This window comes from Alosa sapidissima, chromosome 17, assembly GCF_018492685.1.
Source record: "Alosa sapidissima isolate fAloSap1 chromosome 17, fAloSap1.pri, whole genome shotgun sequence".
NCBI classification, from domain to species: Eukaryota; Metazoa; Chordata; class Actinopteri; order Clupeiformes; family Clupeidae; genus Alosa; species Alosa sapidissima.
This window is the reverse complement of record NC_055973.1, coordinates 31,154,785-31,174,650: the sequence shown is the minus strand read 5'-3', so window position 1 is coordinate 31,174,650 and position 19,866 is coordinate 31,154,785. Positions and strand designations below refer to the sequence as shown.

At 42.5% G+C, this 19,866-nt stretch overlaps 3 protein-coding genes across 4 annotated transcripts; all 3 read right to left on the bottom strand.

The window, feature by feature from the left end:
* Window positions 1-338: 338 nt before the first annotated feature.
* Window positions 339-7,089, bottom strand: zgc:112332 (uncharacterized protein LOC553712 homolog). Of its 2 annotated transcripts, XM_042067223.1 has the most exons (7): window positions 7,008-7,089; window positions 6,445-6,560; window positions 5,372-5,527; window positions 5,122-5,226; window positions 3,000-3,209; window positions 1,019-1,211; window positions 339-769 (listed from the first exon to the last, which is right to left on the bottom strand). In XM_042067223.1, exons 1-7 carry the CDS (start codon window positions 7,019-7,021, stop codon window positions 667-669), a joined length of 897 nt encoding a protein of 298 aa, XP_041923157.1. In that variant the 5' UTR covers window positions 7,022-7,089; the 3' UTR covers window positions 339-666. The 2 variants fall into 2 exon arrangements, with proteins under 2 accessions (XP_041923157.1, XP_041923156.1); XM_042067222.1 differs by lacking the exon at window positions 7,008-7,089 and having other exon boundaries at window positions 6,445-6,613.
* A 552-nt stretch (window positions 7,090-7,641) lies between these two features.
* LOC121687974 (retinol dehydrogenase 12-like) lies at window positions 7,642-11,309 on the bottom strand. Its single transcript, XM_042067226.1, has 7 exons — window positions 11,145-11,309; window positions 10,763-10,878; window positions 10,330-10,485; window positions 9,715-9,819; window positions 8,830-9,039; window positions 7,931-8,117; window positions 7,642-7,762 (listed from the first exon to the last, which is right to left on the bottom strand). Exons 1-7 carry the CDS (start codon window positions 11,156-11,158, stop codon window positions 7,660-7,662), a joined length of 891 nt encoding a protein of 296 aa, XP_041923160.1. The 5' UTR covers window positions 11,159-11,309; the 3' UTR covers window positions 7,642-7,659.
* Window positions 11,310-13,442: 2,133 nt separating this feature from the next.
* Window positions 13,443-17,397, bottom strand: LOC121687975 (retinol dehydrogenase 12-like). The gene is made up of 7 exons (XM_042067227.1): window positions 17,357-17,397; window positions 16,977-17,092; window positions 16,596-16,751; window positions 16,012-16,116; window positions 14,605-14,814; window positions 13,867-14,053; window positions 13,443-13,687 (listed from the first exon to the last, which is right to left on the bottom strand). Exons 1-7 carry the CDS (start codon window positions 17,368-17,370, stop codon window positions 13,585-13,587), a joined length of 891 nt encoding a protein of 296 aa, XP_041923161.1. The 5' UTR covers window positions 17,371-17,397; the 3' UTR covers window positions 13,443-13,584.
* Window positions 17,398-19,866: the final 2,469 nt, after the last annotated feature.

Here is a 19,866-nt window from a genome sequence, read left to right as displayed (position 1 = left end):
CTGCTTGCCGTAGCTTTCCCATTCATTATTTATCAAACGGAGGGTAGAGGCTGCTTTGAAATGCCTTATTCCAAATCCATCAAAGATGACATTATAAAACTGCCCGCTCTGAAGAGGGTTTGTTCAGATAACTTCAAAATTTAAAGGAAGATGGGACAGCAATGTTTAAATATTAAAGAAGCTCACATCACCTCTTCAAAAAGATCTGTTAACAACAGCATACTCTAACAGAACAGGGCCATCATCTCAGCAACCATCTCAATGACAGAACAGATGGGGTATGATGGTTAGACAAGGCAAAGTTATTTCTTTAAAAGTCTTTGACAACGCAATTCATGAATTACAGGAATAATCTTTTTAATGATACCCAACAAGTTTAAATATAGACATGATGCCAAGTATGTATACAATCATTATTAGAAACTGACAGGAACAAGTTTCTTTTTTCTAGAAATACTGATACTTCAGTAACTACCTGTGCTTGAGATGATATACAAAATAGGCATGTCTGAAATGTGACTGTTCAAATTATTCTAGAAAATAATTGCATTTATGTATTTCACTGATAATAATCTAACATTTATCTTGTCATTCAAAGTGTCAGTGAAGTTAGTCTTAATGTACTGTACAGGGTTTTTTTGTTAATAATATTGTTGTACTTGGCCTCTAATCCCACTGAATCCCAAGCATCTGACCGCTGAGCTCCCACAGCTTCTCGGCCATTTCATCATCTCGGGCAGCTCTTGAGCATCTCGCTGGAGCACAGTCACTGTAGTCAGACAACAAATACCAACTTATCAATAAATCACACTTAAATCCCCAACTTATCAATAAATCAGAAGGAACCTATTTAGTTGCGTAATCGTAATTGCATCCTTGTATTTCTCCTTTGGGTTTAGCTCATAAGTAAGAGCTTATTTATGGTTTTGTACCCTAACACACACACACACACACACACACACACACACACACACACATACACACACACACAGGCGAACACACGCACATACACACACACCTGTAATATCCACCGCTCTCCTCCTCCAGAGCTGGGTCGACAGCACAATAGATGGAGGTTTGCGCTCCCTGGGACGAGGTCTTGGTGCAGGCGCTGAACACCCTGACGGCCAGCTGCACGGGGACGCTGAGGTGCCTCCAGAGCTCCGTCCTCACCACGCCAGGGTGAAGCGAGTACACCGTCACGCCACTTCCTGCCGGGGCAAACACAGCTCCCAGTCACATGGTGGCTTCATCATGCATGAATGCCACTAAACAGCTTTCCCAGACCACCTGCACTGCAGCAACACCAGGAGTTGTGCATGTCTGAATGTGTGCATGTCTGAAGGAAATGTGTCTGTGTGCAGACTACGTTTGAGAAAATGATATCTTGGCCCTAATTGTCTTCATTTATCACAGAAAGATAAAGAGGAACTCTGCAGGCAGTCACTGCTATCAATAGTATAGAACGGTATAGAAGAAGTGCAGGAAATTCCCCATATGTATAGAGCAGCATCCTGTTCTCAAGAAAATTCCCAGAGTTACAGACCCAGGGGCTAAACCAATGTGAGATGAACTTCCTGTCTTTGTATACATTTTCTAAACATGCTATTAGTTCTGCCTCAGGGCAGTTATAGGGGCATGTGGGTAGCAACACTGCATCCTTGGAACAGCCGTGAAAATACTGAGAAATATGTCTCTGTGAAATAAATCAGACGCAAGAAGACCAACAACACTCATATTTGGGTGCATTGCTCTTATATTTTGTTCCTGTCATTTCTCACATTCTTGACGCAGCAGCAGCCTCTCTGCACTGCCGCACTACTCTGGCTGCACAACTGAAGTGTTCTATTCGCAGAGCATGTGCTTCCACTATAACCGACGGAACTTCAGGATCTTCTCCAACACACATCCTTACAGCACACTCCCCTCCCGCCCACACACACATCTTCATCACTCACATACATCATACATACAGTACTCTGCTTGCAATAGTAAGTCCCTTCCCCATACTTGCAGTACACTGCCCCCCCCCCCCAATACACAGCACATTGTCTCATGAGGAAGCTTCTCCAACACACATATTGCACACTGCCCTCTCCCCACATACATAGCACACTATCCCATCTCCCCTGTCATCCCCCCAACACACACACCAAGACCCCTGGCAGTTGGGTTAGCCCCTTGAGCCGTGGATCTGCCCAAGGTTTCTTCCTTGGTAAGGGAGTTTTTCCTTGCCCCTGTTGCTCTTGGGTGCTCCTTGTTGGTGCCCCCCCCCCCAATTCCAATCCTCCCTCACCTTTCTTATGCAGCCCTTGCCACTTAATCTACTAAACCCCTCTTCTACTGCACTTTTTACCCCCCCCCCCACTTTGCACAAATAGGCTGACACCAGACATAATTTCACTGCATTTCTTACTTCCAGTAACTATATGCATGTGACAATAAACTTCCTTGTATCCTTGTATCCTTGTATCCTTGTATCCTTGTAACTGTAGTGTTCTATTCGCGGAGAGTATGCTTCCACTATAACTGACGGAACTGTAGTGTTCTATTCGTGGAGAGTATGCTTCCACTATAACCGACGGAACTGTAGTGTTCTATTCGTGGAGCGTATGCTTCCACTATAACCGACGGAACTGTAGTGTTCTATTCGTGGAGCATATGCTTCCACTATAACCGACGGAACTGTAGTGTTCTATTCGTGGAGAGTATGCTTCCACTATAACCGACGGAACTGTAGTGTTCTATTCGTGGAGCATATGCTTCCACTATAACCAACGGAACTGTAGTGTTCTATTCGCGGAATAGAACCAACGGAACTGAAGTGTTCTATTCGCGGAGTGTGTGCTTCCACTATAAGCAACGGAGCCAGCTACACCAGCACACATTAGTAGTACGCACATTTAAAAAAATTAGACCATTCCTCTAAAACTATTTTCACGCTCCATAAATGGAACGCTTCAGTTGTGAGGGTGTTGAGTGCATGGCGTTTTGCGCACCCTGCAGTCTCCTGGCCAGAGACCGCGTGCAGAGGATGTTGGCCAGCTTGCTCTGGCCATAGGCCCTGCGTGCGTTGTAGCCCTTCTCGCTGTTGATGTCGTCCAGCTGGATGCCGCCCCATGTGTGGGCCACCGAGGCCACATTGACGATCCTAGCGGGAGCCGACCTCTTGATCAGGTCCAGCAGCAGGAATGTGAGCAGGAAGTGACCTGTGGCAGCAGATGAGACAGAGAATGAAGCATGTCCTATTCGGTCAGTACTCATAGTTGGGTAGTAACGGATTACATGTAATCTGGATTTTACGAAATCACTTGACTATAATCAGCCCAGATTAGAATAAAAAAAATGTGTAATTAGATTATATTTACATTGTTGGGGATTACTTGATTACATTTTATCATGCAAACAATGCAACTTTTTATGATAGCCTAACTAATGTTTTAATTTGACAAGCAGCCCATTCGTTTGTCCACTAGATGTCACTATCATCCAATTGCCTGTGTATTTTCTTGACAAGAAAAAGGTTCAAATCAAAGCCCAAGATGGAGGAGCCATCGAGGGCGACCGACCCATTCCAGTACTTGGCAATATCGCCACAACTTTGAATTAAAGACTGTGTAAAAAAGAATGTGTATGTCGAATGTGTATGTCGTGTGCAAGTTGTGTAAAAAGTAATCCGATTATGTTACATGTTTTGGGTAATCCTATTGATTACGTTACTGATTACAAAAATTGCCATGTAATCTCTAGTCAGTAATGGATTACATTTCAAAGTAAACTGACCCAACCCTGTCAGTACTGATCAGATAGAGAGGGAGGCATGCCCTGCCCTGTCAGTACTGACACCCACGTGGATAGGATGACCTCTTGAAACTTTTAGGAAAAGGTAAGCAGGGCTTAAGAACATAGAGTAATGTTTACCGCACACAACATAATACACAATAAACACTAAGCAGCGCTAAAGAACATAGAGTAATGTTTACCGCACAAGACGCAATACACAATAAACACTAAGCAGCGCTTAAGAACATAGAGTAATGTTTACCGCACAAGACGCAATACGCAATACACACTAAGCAGCGCAAATGGCAATGTTTGGCCCTCCACTCCCATTAGCTCCAGCATGTGATCCACCACTTCTGTACATTTGTGTATTTGCAGCAAAAAATAGTGACTGTTTTGAGGTGGCATTCCTGGTTAAAATAAAGGAAAAGCAACAGGAATATGTGCACTCAGGGGGCATCCCTGTATCTGACCACTCCTGGCCTTTCTTTGTCTTGTCTATCCTCTTCCTCTTCCCTGATATGCCTTGTTTAGCTTGACCGTTACATACAGGGGAATTTGCGTTCGTAAAAACATGCCGTGTTTATGGTACGAGGAGCTGAACAAAGCCTACAAAACCTACAGGCAAGCACACAGTCGCCGCCCTGATCAACTTGGTCTCCACAATAATTAGTGGTCCCCTAATGGCAGAACTAAATGTCTGAGGTTTCCAATTAACTGAAAGTCCACCCACTGAGAAAAAAGTATGGGGTCAAGAAACCAAATTTACTTAGTGCTACAGAGATCATACCTTGTTTTCATACTGCCATAGAGTTCAAATGATTATTCTAAAGTACAGCCATGTAAACACTGAGGTGGTTAACGCCACAGCTTTTACGCTTTACTAGAACACTGAGGGTGTGGTCAAACTGACTCAAAGCCAACTGGTGTGAGACTGCAGCTTTACTCTCCATACCGTCAGAATGTTCCCCACAGCAAAGGTTAAGTAACAATGCCACACATACAGTATGTGGGTGAAATCAGTTCTTATACCCACGGAAAATCACAAGAAACTTCCCCCCAACAATGATCCATCCATCCAGTAGAGATAAGAATGTTACAAAACCCCTTAACCTTCTAATGGCCTAGGTATGTTTGTGTCCTTAGGGGGAAGAAAATCAGACACCCTACAGCAAACAGTCTTCTCACTCTCTGGACATTTCCACAGAGGGAGACTTCGGACGAAGGGAACCATTTTCTCATAGCACATATGCATGGTAAAACCTATAGTATATACAATTATACCACCAGGGCTCAGCCACAGCTTTTACGGTTTACTTGAAGACTGAGGGCTCTTACCCAGGTGGTTAACGCCAATCTGCATCTCAAATCCATCAGCTGTTTTGGAGTATGGACACAGCATCACACCAGCGTTGTTGATAAGAATATTGAGTTGCTTTTCCTCTGTGTGGACAGCAAAACAGAGATGGGGGGGATATGACACTTCTTAAAAATGATGGCAAAAGTTCCCCTGTAGTGTCAGAGGACGTGGAGAACACCTCACAGCTGAGATGATATTGTTTTCAGTGTTAAGTGTGGAAGGAGAAACCTTTGTTAATCAACTCTGCAAATTCCCGTATTGACTTGGTGCTAGACAGGTCTAGTTTCTTCAAGACAACATTCTGATTCCCCGAGTCCTCCACAATCTCCTCCCTGGCCCACTCTCCTCTCTCCAGATCTCTGCAGGCCATGATGATCCGAGCACCTCATGGACACACACAAACACACACACACACACACACAGGTACAGGGTGGATAAGCTGATATTCAGCATTATGACACACACACCTAGCAATGGGGCCACATCACAGTCATTCCCATGCAACATGCACCACTTGTGACGGTGACTCAGGTCTCCATTTGGCAGAGAGGCTCATGAATAAACTAATTAGGTGCTGCTGGGGGATGAGTGAGAGACGCGCGGGCACAATGGTTGTTTGCCCAGTAATTATGAGGAAAACAACCATTATTCCATTAGCGCGCTTTGTAAGGGCCACGCTATGACGACTCTTTGTTTAGAATCCGTCAAGCTCATGTGGGAAAGAGAGTGCCCCCCCCCCCCCCCCCCTATTCTCTCAGAAACTCCCCAGTCATCAGCCACACTGATTATGAATTCACATGATAGTTACAATGAAGTGGAGCTCATAAAAAGCTATCACATATCACACATGATGAGGAGGATTGGTTTAGTTTCATTACATGGTGGTGAAGAATGGCTCTCAATTTGATGTTGCCTATTAAGCTGAAGCCAGCTGAATATTTTATCTGACTGTGTACAACAACTTTATTATCACAGACAAAGCTGCCATGGGCGAATGGCCTCAGGAGATGTACACCTTCTAAACAACAACAACTTTTAGCACATATGTTGTATAAACTTACCCTCACCATCTGATATTTTAATATACTTTAAAATGCTAAGAATCTTTTATGTGCTCAGAGTTTCCCAGAGAATAATTTTGCACTCAAGAGCCCTTGAAGTTTTGCATTCATGCTGGCGCATAATAGGAAGTTAATAAGAAGATAAGTTAATGTAGGCTATAAATGTCCATAAGGAAACAGATTTTTTGTTAATTATCTTCCAAGAAAGAGAGAGAGAGATTTAAAATTAAGTGAGGCTACCTCTCTTTGCCAAGTCTCTTGCGGTCTCCTTCCCTATGCCGGTGTTAGCTCCAGTTATGATAACTGTTTTCTCATCAAGTCTGGCATTGGATGACCACTGGCCACAGAAACAGTTTCTGAATAAAAACATGAAACATGAAAGTAAAAACAAGAACACACACATACCCATATGTCCTGCTTGATGAGTTGAACTCCAGATGACACCACATTTGATTGTTTACCAAGTGCATGATGTCAATATTTTTACATTAACGTTAGGCTACATAAAATAATACGGAATGATCTACGGTTCACATTTAATTAAAAAAACTAAATAACAGTCAGTGGATGGGAGTTGATTTTTTGTGTAACTTCTGCGCATTAACTGGTGCATTAAATTGAATAGTCTACCTTTTTTTCGTGATGAATGACAGTCCAGCTGACACATTTCTTTGCATTAGTAAAACTAAGTGGGAGTAGTTGAGTATCAAAATAGTGTTGTTGTTAGTTGTTGTAGGTTTGTATGTAAGTTTTTGGTCACGTATCCATACAAAAGCCCAAAAACAAAATGCAAAGCAACTTACCTTAAAGAATGCATTGTCACTGCGGTCTAAAAATGTTACCCAGTTTCCGTGAGAGCGCTCTCACGATAAGTGTACCGTCGTCAAGGGCTTCATAAAATTCCAGACCATGCGCTTCAGAGCCCCGCGCCTCTCCCCTACCGGAATTTGTCAAACAGTGCTATATTTGGATGGATGATATCTGCAACGAACTTTCAGGTGTGCTGAAAAGTGATCAAAGAATAGTGACAACTACCTTTATGAATAACTTGCCATCGAAGACCACCGCTATGTCATGCTTGCCTTGGATTGTGTTAAGTGGCATTGGCTGAAAAGGAGTCTAAAATGATTTTAAAAGGATTGGTCACCACTAGATGTCTCTCTCGACTCAAGCATTTTTGTGATTATTTGTGTGTCAAGAATAATCCCCAATAGGGTACAATAACGCATTTTGTAGGTTACTTTATTCATACGTGTAAGAACATGTGCTTTGACAGCCTAGCCTGTTGATTTAACAGTAGGCCCAAGGTTATTTAACTGTAACTGGTGGCTACATTTCCTGAAAGAACAAATTATTTGAAACGTTAAAACGATAACATGGCTAAACTCATTAACCATGTGATATAGCTAAGCTGTTGGAATGAATAGCTGATGTGGGAATTCATCACGTCTTTCGTCAGCGCCAGCGGATGCCCAGCAGGTGGCAGCTGAGAGCCCACAGCTTGCAGGCCGTGCGGTCGTCACTGGCGGCCGGAATGCATGCTGCCGGGGCGCAGTTCCTGCGTCAGAAGAGCAAGGCGCAGAGCTATGACCAACACGTTTTTATGTGGGCCTACATGCATGCTTATGCAATGACTCTTTTGTTGTGTGTATGAGGGAAGGGATGGTTTAATGCATTTCCAGTGTGACATTGTAACAGGCTGTCGTCTCATTTGAATCATGCCCACCTGCTGTAGCCTCCAGACTGTAGGTCTGGGGTGACCGCACAATAGAGGCTTGTGTAGGATCCCTCTTCAGGCGTTTTGAGGAAGAAGCTAATAGACTTCATGAAGAGCTGTAGAGGCCAACTCATGTGTCTAAATATCTGTGTGTTCACCACGCCCGGGTCCACAGCATACGCAGTTATCCCAAAGTCTGATCAGGAAACAAACATACTGTCAGTCTGGCTCTCCTAATCCCCATAGATAGTCTGGATCTTTTGATCCCCAGCCCTAAACTTAATATTGTGATTGTGTTTTCATTAACACGTCAGCCAATACGAAAGTGCACTAAATAATCAATTACTGTATTTGTAAAATAAAACACCAAAATACACTACAGCTATTTTACTGGATATCGAAATGCAGGTACACTATTAAAACTAATGTGCTGTCCCTGTCTAGACACAGAGATGTGTTAAAAAACAGCAAGTTGTTTTGTTTTCAACTCAAGTTGTGTCATTTTCAACACATATTATGTAACAAATTAAAAAAAGTTTTACAGAAATAAAAAAACTCTGAGAGATGACATATGTTGACATTTTAATGAATAGACCTAACTGAATCCAGTGTCAAGACAGACATCACGATAATTACTATATAACTATATATATCTATATCTATATAACTATATATTTCTGTAAACTTATTATGATGGAACACACTACCACGTTCGTTAAACCACGTTCTCAAAATGAGTCACTTACGCAATCTAAAGTAGCCTTCTTTTGGCCGATGGCACTGTTAGACATAATTATAACTTAAAGCTATTCTGAGCCACCGCCCATAACACCATTTCTAATGAAAACGGAGATCTGTTGTCCTCCAAAAGTAAGCAGGAAACCAGTAACAAAGGAAGTGGCCCTCACCCTCTACTCTCCTGGAGAGCTCTTGGGTAAAGAGGATGTTGGCCAGCTTGCTCTGTGTGTAGGCTGCCATGGGAAAATATCTCTTCTCGCTGTTCACATCCTCGAAGTTGATCTTGCCCATTGGGTGGGTCATGGAGGACACGGTTATCACCCGCGAGGGCGCAGAGTGCTTCAGGAGGTCCAGCAGAAGGAAAGTCAGGAAGAAGTGACCTGAGAAGGAGTGGTGGATATGGACAGCCCCGTTAAAACAATCTGTTATTAAATTGGGCTGGGCATCACCTGGACAGCCCCGTTAAAACAATCTGTTAGTACATTGGGCTGGGCATCACCTGGACAGCCCCGTTAAAACAATCTGTTAGTACATCGGGCTGGGCATCACCTGGACAGCCCCGTTAAAACAATCTGTTATTACATCGGGCTGGGCATCACCTGGACAGCCCCATTAAAACAATCTGTTAGTACATTGGGCTGGGCATCACCTGAGGAGCGGTGGATTTGGACAGCCCCGTTAAAACAATCAGTTTTCAATCATACCCGGGTGGGTCTCTGTGTTCAGAATATTATCCATCATCAGTTAGTTGGCCTCAAATTCATTCGATTCAGTTATGATTCTTCAATTAATTATGATTCTGTGATCGATTCAGATTTCTTTGTCAACATTAGTGGCTCTGATAGCGATGACATCTTTGGTCAGAATCATGGTGATGAAAAATGTGCGTTAGCTTTTCCTTCATGCTCTGATGTGACTAATAAGACTTTATAAGCAGCTCTGTAGTGACCCAGCATGCAAAAGCACATGCAGGGTATCCATATAGAATCAGCAGATTACACACAGTGTATTGACGTATAATCAGAAACTATAAGGACTTGGAAATTATTTCATACCTAAGTGATTTACACCAAAGTGCATCTCAAAGCCATCTGAGGTCTTTGTGTACGGGCATAGGGCCACACCAGCATTGTTGATGAGGAAATGCAGGGATTTTTCAGCTGTAAAAAAAAACTTTTATACTGTAATGTATGCCCTCCCACCATCTACCCTTACCAACACCCCCTCACCCCCACCACACACACACACACACACACACACACACACACACACATACACACACACACATACATGTCAGAACCCAACTGTTGTAAATGTTCTACACACAAACACACACACACACACACACACACACACACACACACACACACACAAACACACACATGTATATATGTCAGAACCCAACTGTTGTAAATGTTCTACACACACACACACACACACACACACACACACACACACACACACACACACACACACACACATATATGTCAGAACCCAACTGTTGTAAATATTCTACACACACATACACACACACACCACACACACACACACACACATATATATATGTCAGAACCCAACTCTTGTAAATGTTCTACACACATACACACACACACACACACACACACACACACACACACACACACACACACATATATATATCAGAACCCAACTGTTGTAAATGTTTTCCGCAAATTCACAGATGGACTTTGTGTCAGCGAGATCCAGCTTCTTGGCCACCACACTGGCCCCCTCCACCTCTCTCATAATGTCCGCCACCGCCTGCTCAGCTTTCTCCAAGTCCCGACACGCCAGCACGACGCGGGCCCCTGGGAAGAGAACACCCAGAATGCATCACACCCACAAACACCCAGGACGCATCACACCCAGAAACACCCAGGATGCATCACACCCACAAACACCCAGGACACATCACACCCACAAACACCCAGGACTCATCACAAAATACCTACATTGAGTTATGATAGTTCCTCAATGCAGACACTCTGAAAACTATTGGTTTAACTTTATAGAATAAAATGAGTATGTTATGATAATAGCATACTCTTATTCTCTATTCCATGATTCCATTGCTGAGGAACTCACCCCTCATAGCGAGGTCTTTGGCCGTTTCTTTTCCAATGCCGCTGTTAGCACCCGTCACAATGGCTGTTTTTCCCTCCAGACGAATGTCAGATGACCACTGCGTGGCAATAAGACTCCTGAAGCAGTCAACTTAGTCAATTTAGACACAATTAAACATGTCATTATTTGTTTGCCTTCTTAATCTCCTGAAGCAGTCAACATTAAATGTGATCAAGCATTTTAGCAAATGTTTGTAGCAAATATTTTTTAAGCGCATATTTCATTACAACAAAATATACACTGATTACTAAACTGAGTCTGCTTAATCATTCACCCATCTTTTCATTATAGTCTAGTTTCCTTATCATTATAGTCTAGTTTTCATTCTCATAAACAGCCTTACCTGATAGATTTCATCTTCCGCACTGACTTGGAGATGGAGATGATTCCAGAAAAATGCTTATTTGTCACTGACCCACATGCACCACACGCAGAGAAACATTGATTCAACGTTCACAGCATTGATTCAGCGTTCACAGCCGGCCCTTGAGCACCCTCTTGCCTCTTGTGCTAATGACACCAAGCCGTCTCTTACTCCAGAGAGGACCGTCCTAATAAGAACAGCCGACGCCCACCCCATGACTGTTAGAACTAATCGAGCAAATGGACCGTGCACTAAAAGACAGACCAGGGTTTATGCACCCAGAAGTGTGAAAGGTCATTTTATAATAAGATACTCAAGAGTTTAGACTGTACATATTGGTAACACTTTCTTTCTAAATCTTTTTTCTCAAGGCAAACACCACTCCCTCTTAAACTGTTCCACATGAAGTAATTTGAGATTGTGTGTGTGGAGAAGGATTGTTCTTTTAAATCACACTGATCTGCCTCATTTAGAAAGGACAGATAAAGCTCCTCTCTCTTCACTTCTCTTTAGCAGGTCAAGTCATCATGACAGATACAACACTTCTTAAGACTTCTTAAGTGCATCACAGGTGACACTGCCTCCCACTGCACTTCTCCCTCATCATTTGGAAAACGTAGGTAGTTTCCAGCAAAGCAGCGAGCAGCACCTGTGATTTTTATGATAGCAGAATTTCTGTTTGGAGGTCGAAGAGAAAGCTCTTACCTAAGTTCACTTCTGGTACCATTGAATTCTTTCCTGTCCTGTGTGTGTGTGTGTGTGTGTGTGTGTGTGTGTGTGTGTGTGTGTGTGTGTGTGTGTATGCATGCCATGTGTGTAAAGGTACGCATATTCGTACCGAACCATTTAGGTACAGGACCTTATCAATACAGATGTGTAGGGAATGTACCAAAGCAGTCTTTAACAGTAATCAACAGTAAACTTTTTTGCATGTGGACCATGTTTCAAATTCAAGTTCCCACACAAACATATTAAATGGCGTATGGACAATGACCATATGTCCGTTTAGTCAATTAACATTAAAAATATTTCAAAATGCTATTTCCGTTGCACATCAGCAATATTGTCAGTGAATTTAGGCTTGCAGTACCTACAGGCTTACCGTACCAAAAATGAACCAAACCGTGACTTCAAAACCAAGGTACATACCGTACCAAAAATGAACCAAACCGTGACTTCAGAACCGAGGTACATACCAAAAAATGAACCAAACCGTGACTTCAGAACCGAGGTCCATACCGAAGCGTGATCTTTGATGAAGCTTTGATGAAGCATGTTTGCATCAGTGGTATTCTACATGCATGTGCTGATATGAAGCATGTTTGCATCAGTGGTATTCTACAGGTATCACTAGTCCCACTCGTGCAGGAAGGACAGTGAAATGACTCATATAGATTATTCAGTGACAGCATGATGCGTTAAGCAGAGGGGGCTGTTGGTGTGTGGAGTGAATGGTGTTGATGAATTGACAGGTTTCCACCATTTAATAGATGTACTGAGGCGTGCAGGATGGAGGCGTGCAGGATGGAGGGGGGGGGCAGGATGGAGGGGGGGCAGGATGGAGGGGGGGCAGGATGGTGGGGGGGCAGGATGGTGGGGGGGCAGGATGGAGGACCGTATCTGACACATTTAATAGATGTACTGAGGGGGGCAGGAGGGTGGGGGGGGGCAGGATGGTGGACCATATCTGACCCATAGCTACTCGTGACTCCAGGGCTGAGATTGTGAGCAACCTGTATGTTTGTTCTCCTTAGCTACTTCTTCACTTCTTCACCACTAGATGGCAGGCCAGCACAAGAGGACTTTTAACTGCTCAGTGATGGAGTCCTACTCGGAGCGCTCATCGTCTCATTGACTTACAGTAAGACAGGGGAAGAAAGTGATCATTTGTAGGAGGAGACGTGGCTGTTGTAACACACAGCCTTTTAATAGAAGTTGTCAAAATACAGGCATTTCCGTGTTCAAATAGTTGTATTTCAGTTTGTTTACATGGATATACTGTAGTAGCCTCGGTATAATACTCTTATAATGCTCTTATGTTTACATGGATATAGTAGCCTCGGTATAAAACTCTTATAAGGCTCTTATGTTTACATGGATATAGTAGCCTCGATATAATACTCTTATAATACTCTTATAATGCTCTTATAGTTTGTTTACATGGATATGGTAGCCTCGGTATAATACTCTTATAATGCTCTTATAAGGCTCTTATAATGCTCTTAGTTAAGTCCTGATAACACAGACACATGCTTACTACACAAGGCATAAGCCTTCAGTTCATACATTTTGATCACATTAGCCATTTCTCTCAATCAAATGTCAATGTCATTGATGCAGCACAATGTAATGAATCCACAATATGGCCGCTGCAGCTCTCCGGCTGGACAGACGATGTGGGAATTCATCACGACTCTCGTCAGCGCCAGCTGATGCCCAGCAGGTGGCAGCTGAGAGCCCACAGCTTGCTGGCCGTGCGGTCGTCACAGGCGGCCCTGGAGCCCGTTGCCGGGGCGCAGTTCCTGCGTCAGAAGAGCGAGGGACAGACCTGTTTTCATGTGAACTAACCAGTGAGGGACAGACCTGTTTTCATGTGAACTAACCAGTACATGCTCATTCAATGACTATGCGTGTGTCTGGGGGAAGGGGTATTACAGTTTACAGTCAGGTGGGTCCACTGATTTGGACTTCTTATACCCACCTGTAGTAGCCCCCGGACTGCAGGTCTGGGGTGACCACACAGTAGAGGCTTGTGTAGGCGCCCTCTGCAGGCGTTTTGAGGAAGAAGCTGAATGTCCTCAGGAAGAACTGCAGAGACCACCTCAGGTGCCGAATGATCTCAGTGCTCACCTTCCCTGGGTCCACCGCACACACTGTGATGCCCAAGCCTAGCGAGGAAACATGTTGTTGTATCCTGCATTTACGGAGCCGCCACTAGGGTGCAGCAGTATGAAGTTACATGCAGGAGTTCACTGAGACTCATGTAGGTGGAGAAGAATAAACAGGAGACATGTGGACTTAACAATGTGCTGTTGCTGAGTTTCTGTATAGTTACCCCAGTTAGAGAAATATAATACATGTGCAGGTGGTGAATCATCTCATTGCAAAGTCACATTTGCTTTTGATAATACATAACCCAATACTTAACCCAACACATAACCCAATACTTAACCAAATGCACTTTGTCAGATGTAGATAGATAGATAGATACTTTATTGATCCCCAAGGGTAAATTCAAGATGTAGCAAACCCAATTTCATTGTCAAGGCAACTGTATAATGACAATAAAGGCTATCTATCTATCTATCTACCTACCTACCTACCTACCTACCTACCAGACCAAGTCTGTCATGGCTCATAGCACTGTTTTTGGGAGAGTGTGTGGAACTGTGTTCCTATTCAGAGAAGCTGAGACGTCCACTCAACAGGCAAGCCTCACCCTTCACTCTCCTGGCCAGCTCCCGGGTGAAGAGGATGTTGGCCAGCTTGCTCTGTGCGTAGGCTCTTGTAGCATGATAGGTCTTCTCACTGTTGACATCCTCAAAGTTGATCTTGCCAATGAGGTGAGCGATGGAGGACAGGTTGATGACCCGGGAGGGAGCGGAGTGCTTCAGAAGGTCCAGCAGAAGAAACGTCAGAAAGAAGTGACCTAAGAGCCACAGGATCGGACAGTCCCGTTAAAACCGTTAAAACCGTTAAAACCGTTAAAACATCACATGTGAAGCGCAACAGGATCGGACAGTCCCGTTAAAACCGTTAAAACATCACATGTGAGGCGCAACAGGATCGGACAGTCCCGTTAAAACCGTTAAAACATCACATGTGAGGCGCAACAGGATCGGACAGTCCCGTTAAAACCGTTAAAACCGTTAAAGCATCACATGTGAAGCGCAACAGAATCGGACAGTCCCGTTAAAACCGTTAAAGCATCACATGTGAAGCGCAACAGGATTGGACAGTCCCGTTAAAACCGTTAAAACCGTTAAAACATCACATGTGAAGCGCAACAGGATCGGACAGTCCCGTTAAAACCGTTAAAACATCACACGTGAAGCGCAACAGGATCGGACAGTCCCATTAAATAATCACATGTGAGGCGCAACAGGATCGGACAGTCCCGTTAAAACATCACATGTGAAGCGCAACAGGATCGGACAGTCCCGTTAAAACATCACATGTGAGGCGCAACAGGATCAGACAGTCCCGTTAAAACATCACATGTGAGGCGCAACAGGATCGGACAGTCCCGTTAAAGCATCACATGTAGCCACGGGAGTCATCCGGTAGGCCTATTTAAAGATATGGTTAACCCCCCGTCATCAATGCATCCATTATGTAAGGGATAACGGCCACCGAGGTGTCCTGTTATACGGAATTAATGGACGAGGGCGAGGGGCAAAAACTCCCTGACGCGCAGCGGAAGCTCAACCGTCGTCCTACTATGGTTGTTTTAGTTACCATTCATAAGCATTGATATGGAACGGCGATTAAACTTTTTTTACTAGATCTACTTCATAGGTGTCCCATTATTCAGAATTAAAAGCCACCCCGCCAGCCAATCAGAAAAGAGTATTTTTGTCGCTCCGGGTGATAATACATAGGCTATTATTCATTCAGTTACTTTATTATTTGCGGAAATTTCAAGGATTTCCATGAGCATTAGATGCACTGAAAAGTTAAAAGCTATATAGAAAGTCAATTGAATACATGTAATGGCCCTGCATTTAAGCCAAACATAATTGATGGAGATCGACAAAAATGTGATCAATTGTCTGATTAATTGTTTCAGACACCCTTAGAATAAAAGCTCACAGTGTATTGAAGGGGAAGATGTGTAATTTCATACCTAAGTAATTGACTCCAAATTGTGTCTCAAATTCATCTGAGGTTGTTGAGTATGCACAAACGGCCACGCCCGCATTGTTGATAAGGAAATGCAGGAATGTTTCAGCTGAAACAACATAAATACTTTAGATAAACCTTCACATTCGTCTGGCCATAACTGATAGTCAGAACCCAACTGTTGTAAATGTTACCCATACCAACACCCCCCCCCCCATCACCCCCACCATACACACACACACACACACTCACACACATATACTGTATATCAGAACCCAACTGTTGTAAATGTTACCCTTACCAACACTCCCCCATCACCCCCACCATACACACACACACACACACACACATATATATCAGAACCCAACTGTTGTAAATGTTCTACACACACACACACACACACACACACACACACACACATATATATATATATATATATATATATATATATATATATATATATATATATATATATATATATATATATATATATATATATATACTGTATATATATCAGAACCCAACTGTTGTAAATGTTCTACACACACACACACACACAGATATACTGTATATATATCAGAACCCAACTGTTGTAAATGTTTTCCGCAAATTCACAGATGGACTTTGTGTCGGCGAGATCCAGCTTCTTGGCCACCACACTGGCCCCCTCCACCTCTCTCATAATGTCCGCCACCGCCTGCTCAGCTTTCTCCAAGTCCCGACACGCCAGCACGACGCGGGCCCCTGGGAAGAGAACACCCAGGATGCATCACACCCACAAACACCCAGGACACATCACACCCAGAAACACCCAGGACTCATCACAAAATACCTACATTGAGTTATGATAGTTCCTCAATGCAGACACTCTGAAAACTATTGGTTTAACTTTCTAGAATAAAATGAGTATGTTATGATAATAGCATACTCTTATTCTCTATTCCATGATTCCATTGTTGAGGAACTCACCCCTCATAGCGAGGTCTTTGGCCGTTTCTTTTCCAATGCCGCTGTTAGCACCCGTCACAATGGCTGTTTTTCCCTCCAGACGAATGTCAGATGACCACTGCGTGGCAATAAGACTCCTGAAGCAGTCAACATAGTCAATTTAGACACAATTAAACATGTCATTATTTGTTTGCCTTCTTAATCTCCTGAAGCAGTCAACTTAGTCAATTTAGACACAATTAAACATGTCATTATTTGTTTGCCTTCTTAATCTAACATCTTCCAGACGCATATTGATTCAATTGTGAAATAAGGAATAATAGATCTGTCTGGCACATCACTCATCCTGTCAAAATATCTTCTCCTCGGCCAGTTGATTTGAATCTTACAAATAACCTTACCTGATGCCTGCCATCTTCTTGGCTGAGTTTGGAGTTTGGCGGAGTATTCCTCTAAGTGGTTCCTTTTGAAACAGCCTACCACAGCATTGCCACAGTGGTTATATCTAGCTCTCCTCTACTCTCACACAATTTATGATTGTACCGTAATGCAGTTTGCAGAGAAGATAAGTCACAAGAATTATCTAAATCCCATGACTGTTTGAACTAACTGATTAAATGGACCGTGCAGAAAAGGATAGGCCCTCTTATAATACCACACACAACTGGGCAGTGTTGTAGTACTCGAGTCCAGGACTCGGACTCGAGTCCGAGTCATGAGCTAAATTTAGAGACTCGTGACTTGACTTGGACTTGAGCACTGAATGACTCTAACTTGGACTCGTACATTCAGACCATGCAGACTCGCAAATTGAGACGAGGACTTTTTTTTTGTAATGTCATTAGGCTTTAATATGTCATTAGAATATTACTGTATTTGGTATAAGATTTTAATATCTAAATTATTTTTATATTAATATTAGTGCAATGGTGTGTTACTGCTTCATGTCATACATCACACATCACACCATGTTCCTACCATAACGGACGTTAACTTTAATGGCGGCAAATGTCTGGAGACATGAATGCCCCGAAGGTTGTCAGTTTTGCATTTAATAGTGATTCGACTTGGACTTGACTCGGATGAGTAGTGGACTCGACTCGGACTTTTAATGACTTGGACTTGAACACTGCACTCAAACCTGGACTCGGACTCGAGACATAGTGACTTGACTACAGCACTGCAACTGGGTAACGCTTTAGAATAACTAGCACTTACAAATGCTAAAGTATTGTTTGTTAATGTATAGTTAATATTTGTTTTTGCTAACAATTAAGTAAAAGTTTAAAATGTTTACTAACAATAAAGCAATTATTTGTAATCTTTTAGCAAATAGTTTGTAAATCAACTATGAATGTTACACACTGTAGATAGATGCTCAATGTGGTGATGGTTAATAGTAGTAATAACTTTGTAATTGTAAACCATCTGTACACGGTATTTGCCTTTTATACCTACATAGGGAGCAAGTCCGCCAAGTTGTGCCACCAAGTTGCCAAAAAGGACATAGATTATTTTCTGATAGGCTTATTACTGTAAGATATTAGGCGCATTCAGACAAATGGGGACTTTGTGCATTTTCTAGAACATGCATTCGGACAACACGGAACTGGGGATTGTTCTGCCTCAGGCCAGGGTCTTTTCCCAGACAACACGGAACTGGGGATTGTTCTGCCTCAGGGCTGGGTCTTTCCCAGGGACCCATGTCCCATTCTGGCTTATGAGGGATAAAGTGCTGCAATATTGACTGAAAGGTTTGTTGAGATATCTGCACTTGATTATTAAAACTCTATTGCAATAACCTGGTCATATTTCATCGTAAACTTCACTTGCAACTGTATAATGGCCATCCAAATAATACTGATGCCCTAAAATAAAAAAAAAACATATAACATTAGCAATAACTAGTTTACATTTGTTACAGTTTTTCTCGATTGCTTTTACCTGCTTAAGTAAACTAGAACCCACTTGGTCTTCATGACTACTTTCTTTGCACAGCAGAATCTCTTGCGAATGTGTTCACACATTTTCATTGGGTTCACACATTTCTCACACCCTTTTGCAAAACAGTTAACACAGGTGTCATTCAAAAGCCCCAAACTCTATTGGTTTTCCCATGCTAAACAAAAGGAAAACATCTTTTCACAGGTGGTATAGATTCCTTGCCTGAATTTCTGATACACCTGTGTGAAACTCCTTTGCACAATTCTTCAATCAGCAATCATTCATTCTACATAAGAGATGTCTGTTCTGTGTTGCTATTTGAAAGTATGGATCTAATGCACATTTAGACAAAGTACTGTATTGCCTATTTGGTGGAGAAAACAGTACAAAAGGTCTTTACTGTATGTCTATTTCGATGAAAGTTGTAGTTCAATGAAATGTACAGTATCTTGCTAGGTGTTTGCTGTATGTCTTACATGTCAATGACAGTTACATCTTGGGAGGAATGAATAATTTGTTTTTTTATTCAGTACATTTTGTCTTTTCAGAGTTTTTTTCTGATACCAGACAAATGAGAAAGTAATGAAACAGACATAGCAAAAATGCTCATTTTGAGAACTAGATTTTGCATTTTGTTGCCCAGTGTGTAATGATTGATTAAAGAGTGTTTTTGAATTGGCAACAAGTTGTAGTGTTTGAAGGCAAGATTTGCTTTTGCTGCAAGTGTAACAGTTTAAGAGAGTAACAGCCTTTTGCAAGCAAAATGTGTCATTTTGTCCAGAGTGCTTTTGTTCAGACACAGGTGTTAACTGTTTTGAGAATGTGATGTCAGAGTTGACACAGGTATCAAAACGATCGAGAAAAACTGTAATTATCATGTCATTGTTTGTAATCCGTTTAATACCTTGTTACTAATCTGTTAAAAAACTACATAGTAAAGTTGAATGGGCTGTCTATTTACCATTTG

Excerpts from the sequence above, each read along its gene's own strand:
- zgc:112332 (XM_042067222.1), bottom strand. The coding sequence starts at position 6,613 with ATGGGTATGTGTGTGTTCTTGTTTTTACTTTCATGTTTCATGTTTTTA. Across the intron at positions 5,227-5,371 it reads TGCAGAGTTGATTAACAAAG|AGGAAAAGCAACTCAATATT; the intron begins GTTTCTCCTTCC and ends CTGTCCACACAG. Across the intron at positions 3,210-5,121 it reads GATTGGCGTTAACCACCTGG|GTCACTTCCTGCTCACATTC; the intron begins GTAAGAGCCCTC and ends CTGCTGCCACAG.
- LOC121687974 (XM_042067226.1), bottom strand. Across the intron at positions 10,486-10,762 it reads CAAAGACCTCGCTATGAGGG|GGGCCCGCGTCGTGCTGGCG; the intron begins GTGAGTTCCTCA and ends TTCTCTTCCCAG. Across the intron at positions 8,118-8,829 it reads GCTCTCCAGGAGAGTAGAGG|ACTTTGGGATAACTGCGTAT; the intron begins GTGAGGGCCACT and ends TTTCCTGATCAG.
- LOC121687975 (XM_042067227.1), bottom strand. Across the intron at positions 16,117-16,595 it reads TGCGGAAAACATTTACAACA|CTGAAACATTCCTGCATTTC; the intron begins GTTGGGTTCTGA and ends ATGTTGTTTCAG. Across the intron at positions 13,688-13,866 it reads CAGTCCGGGGGCTACTACAG|GAACTGCGCCCCGGCAACGG; the intron begins GTGGGTATAAGA and ends CTTCTGACGCAG.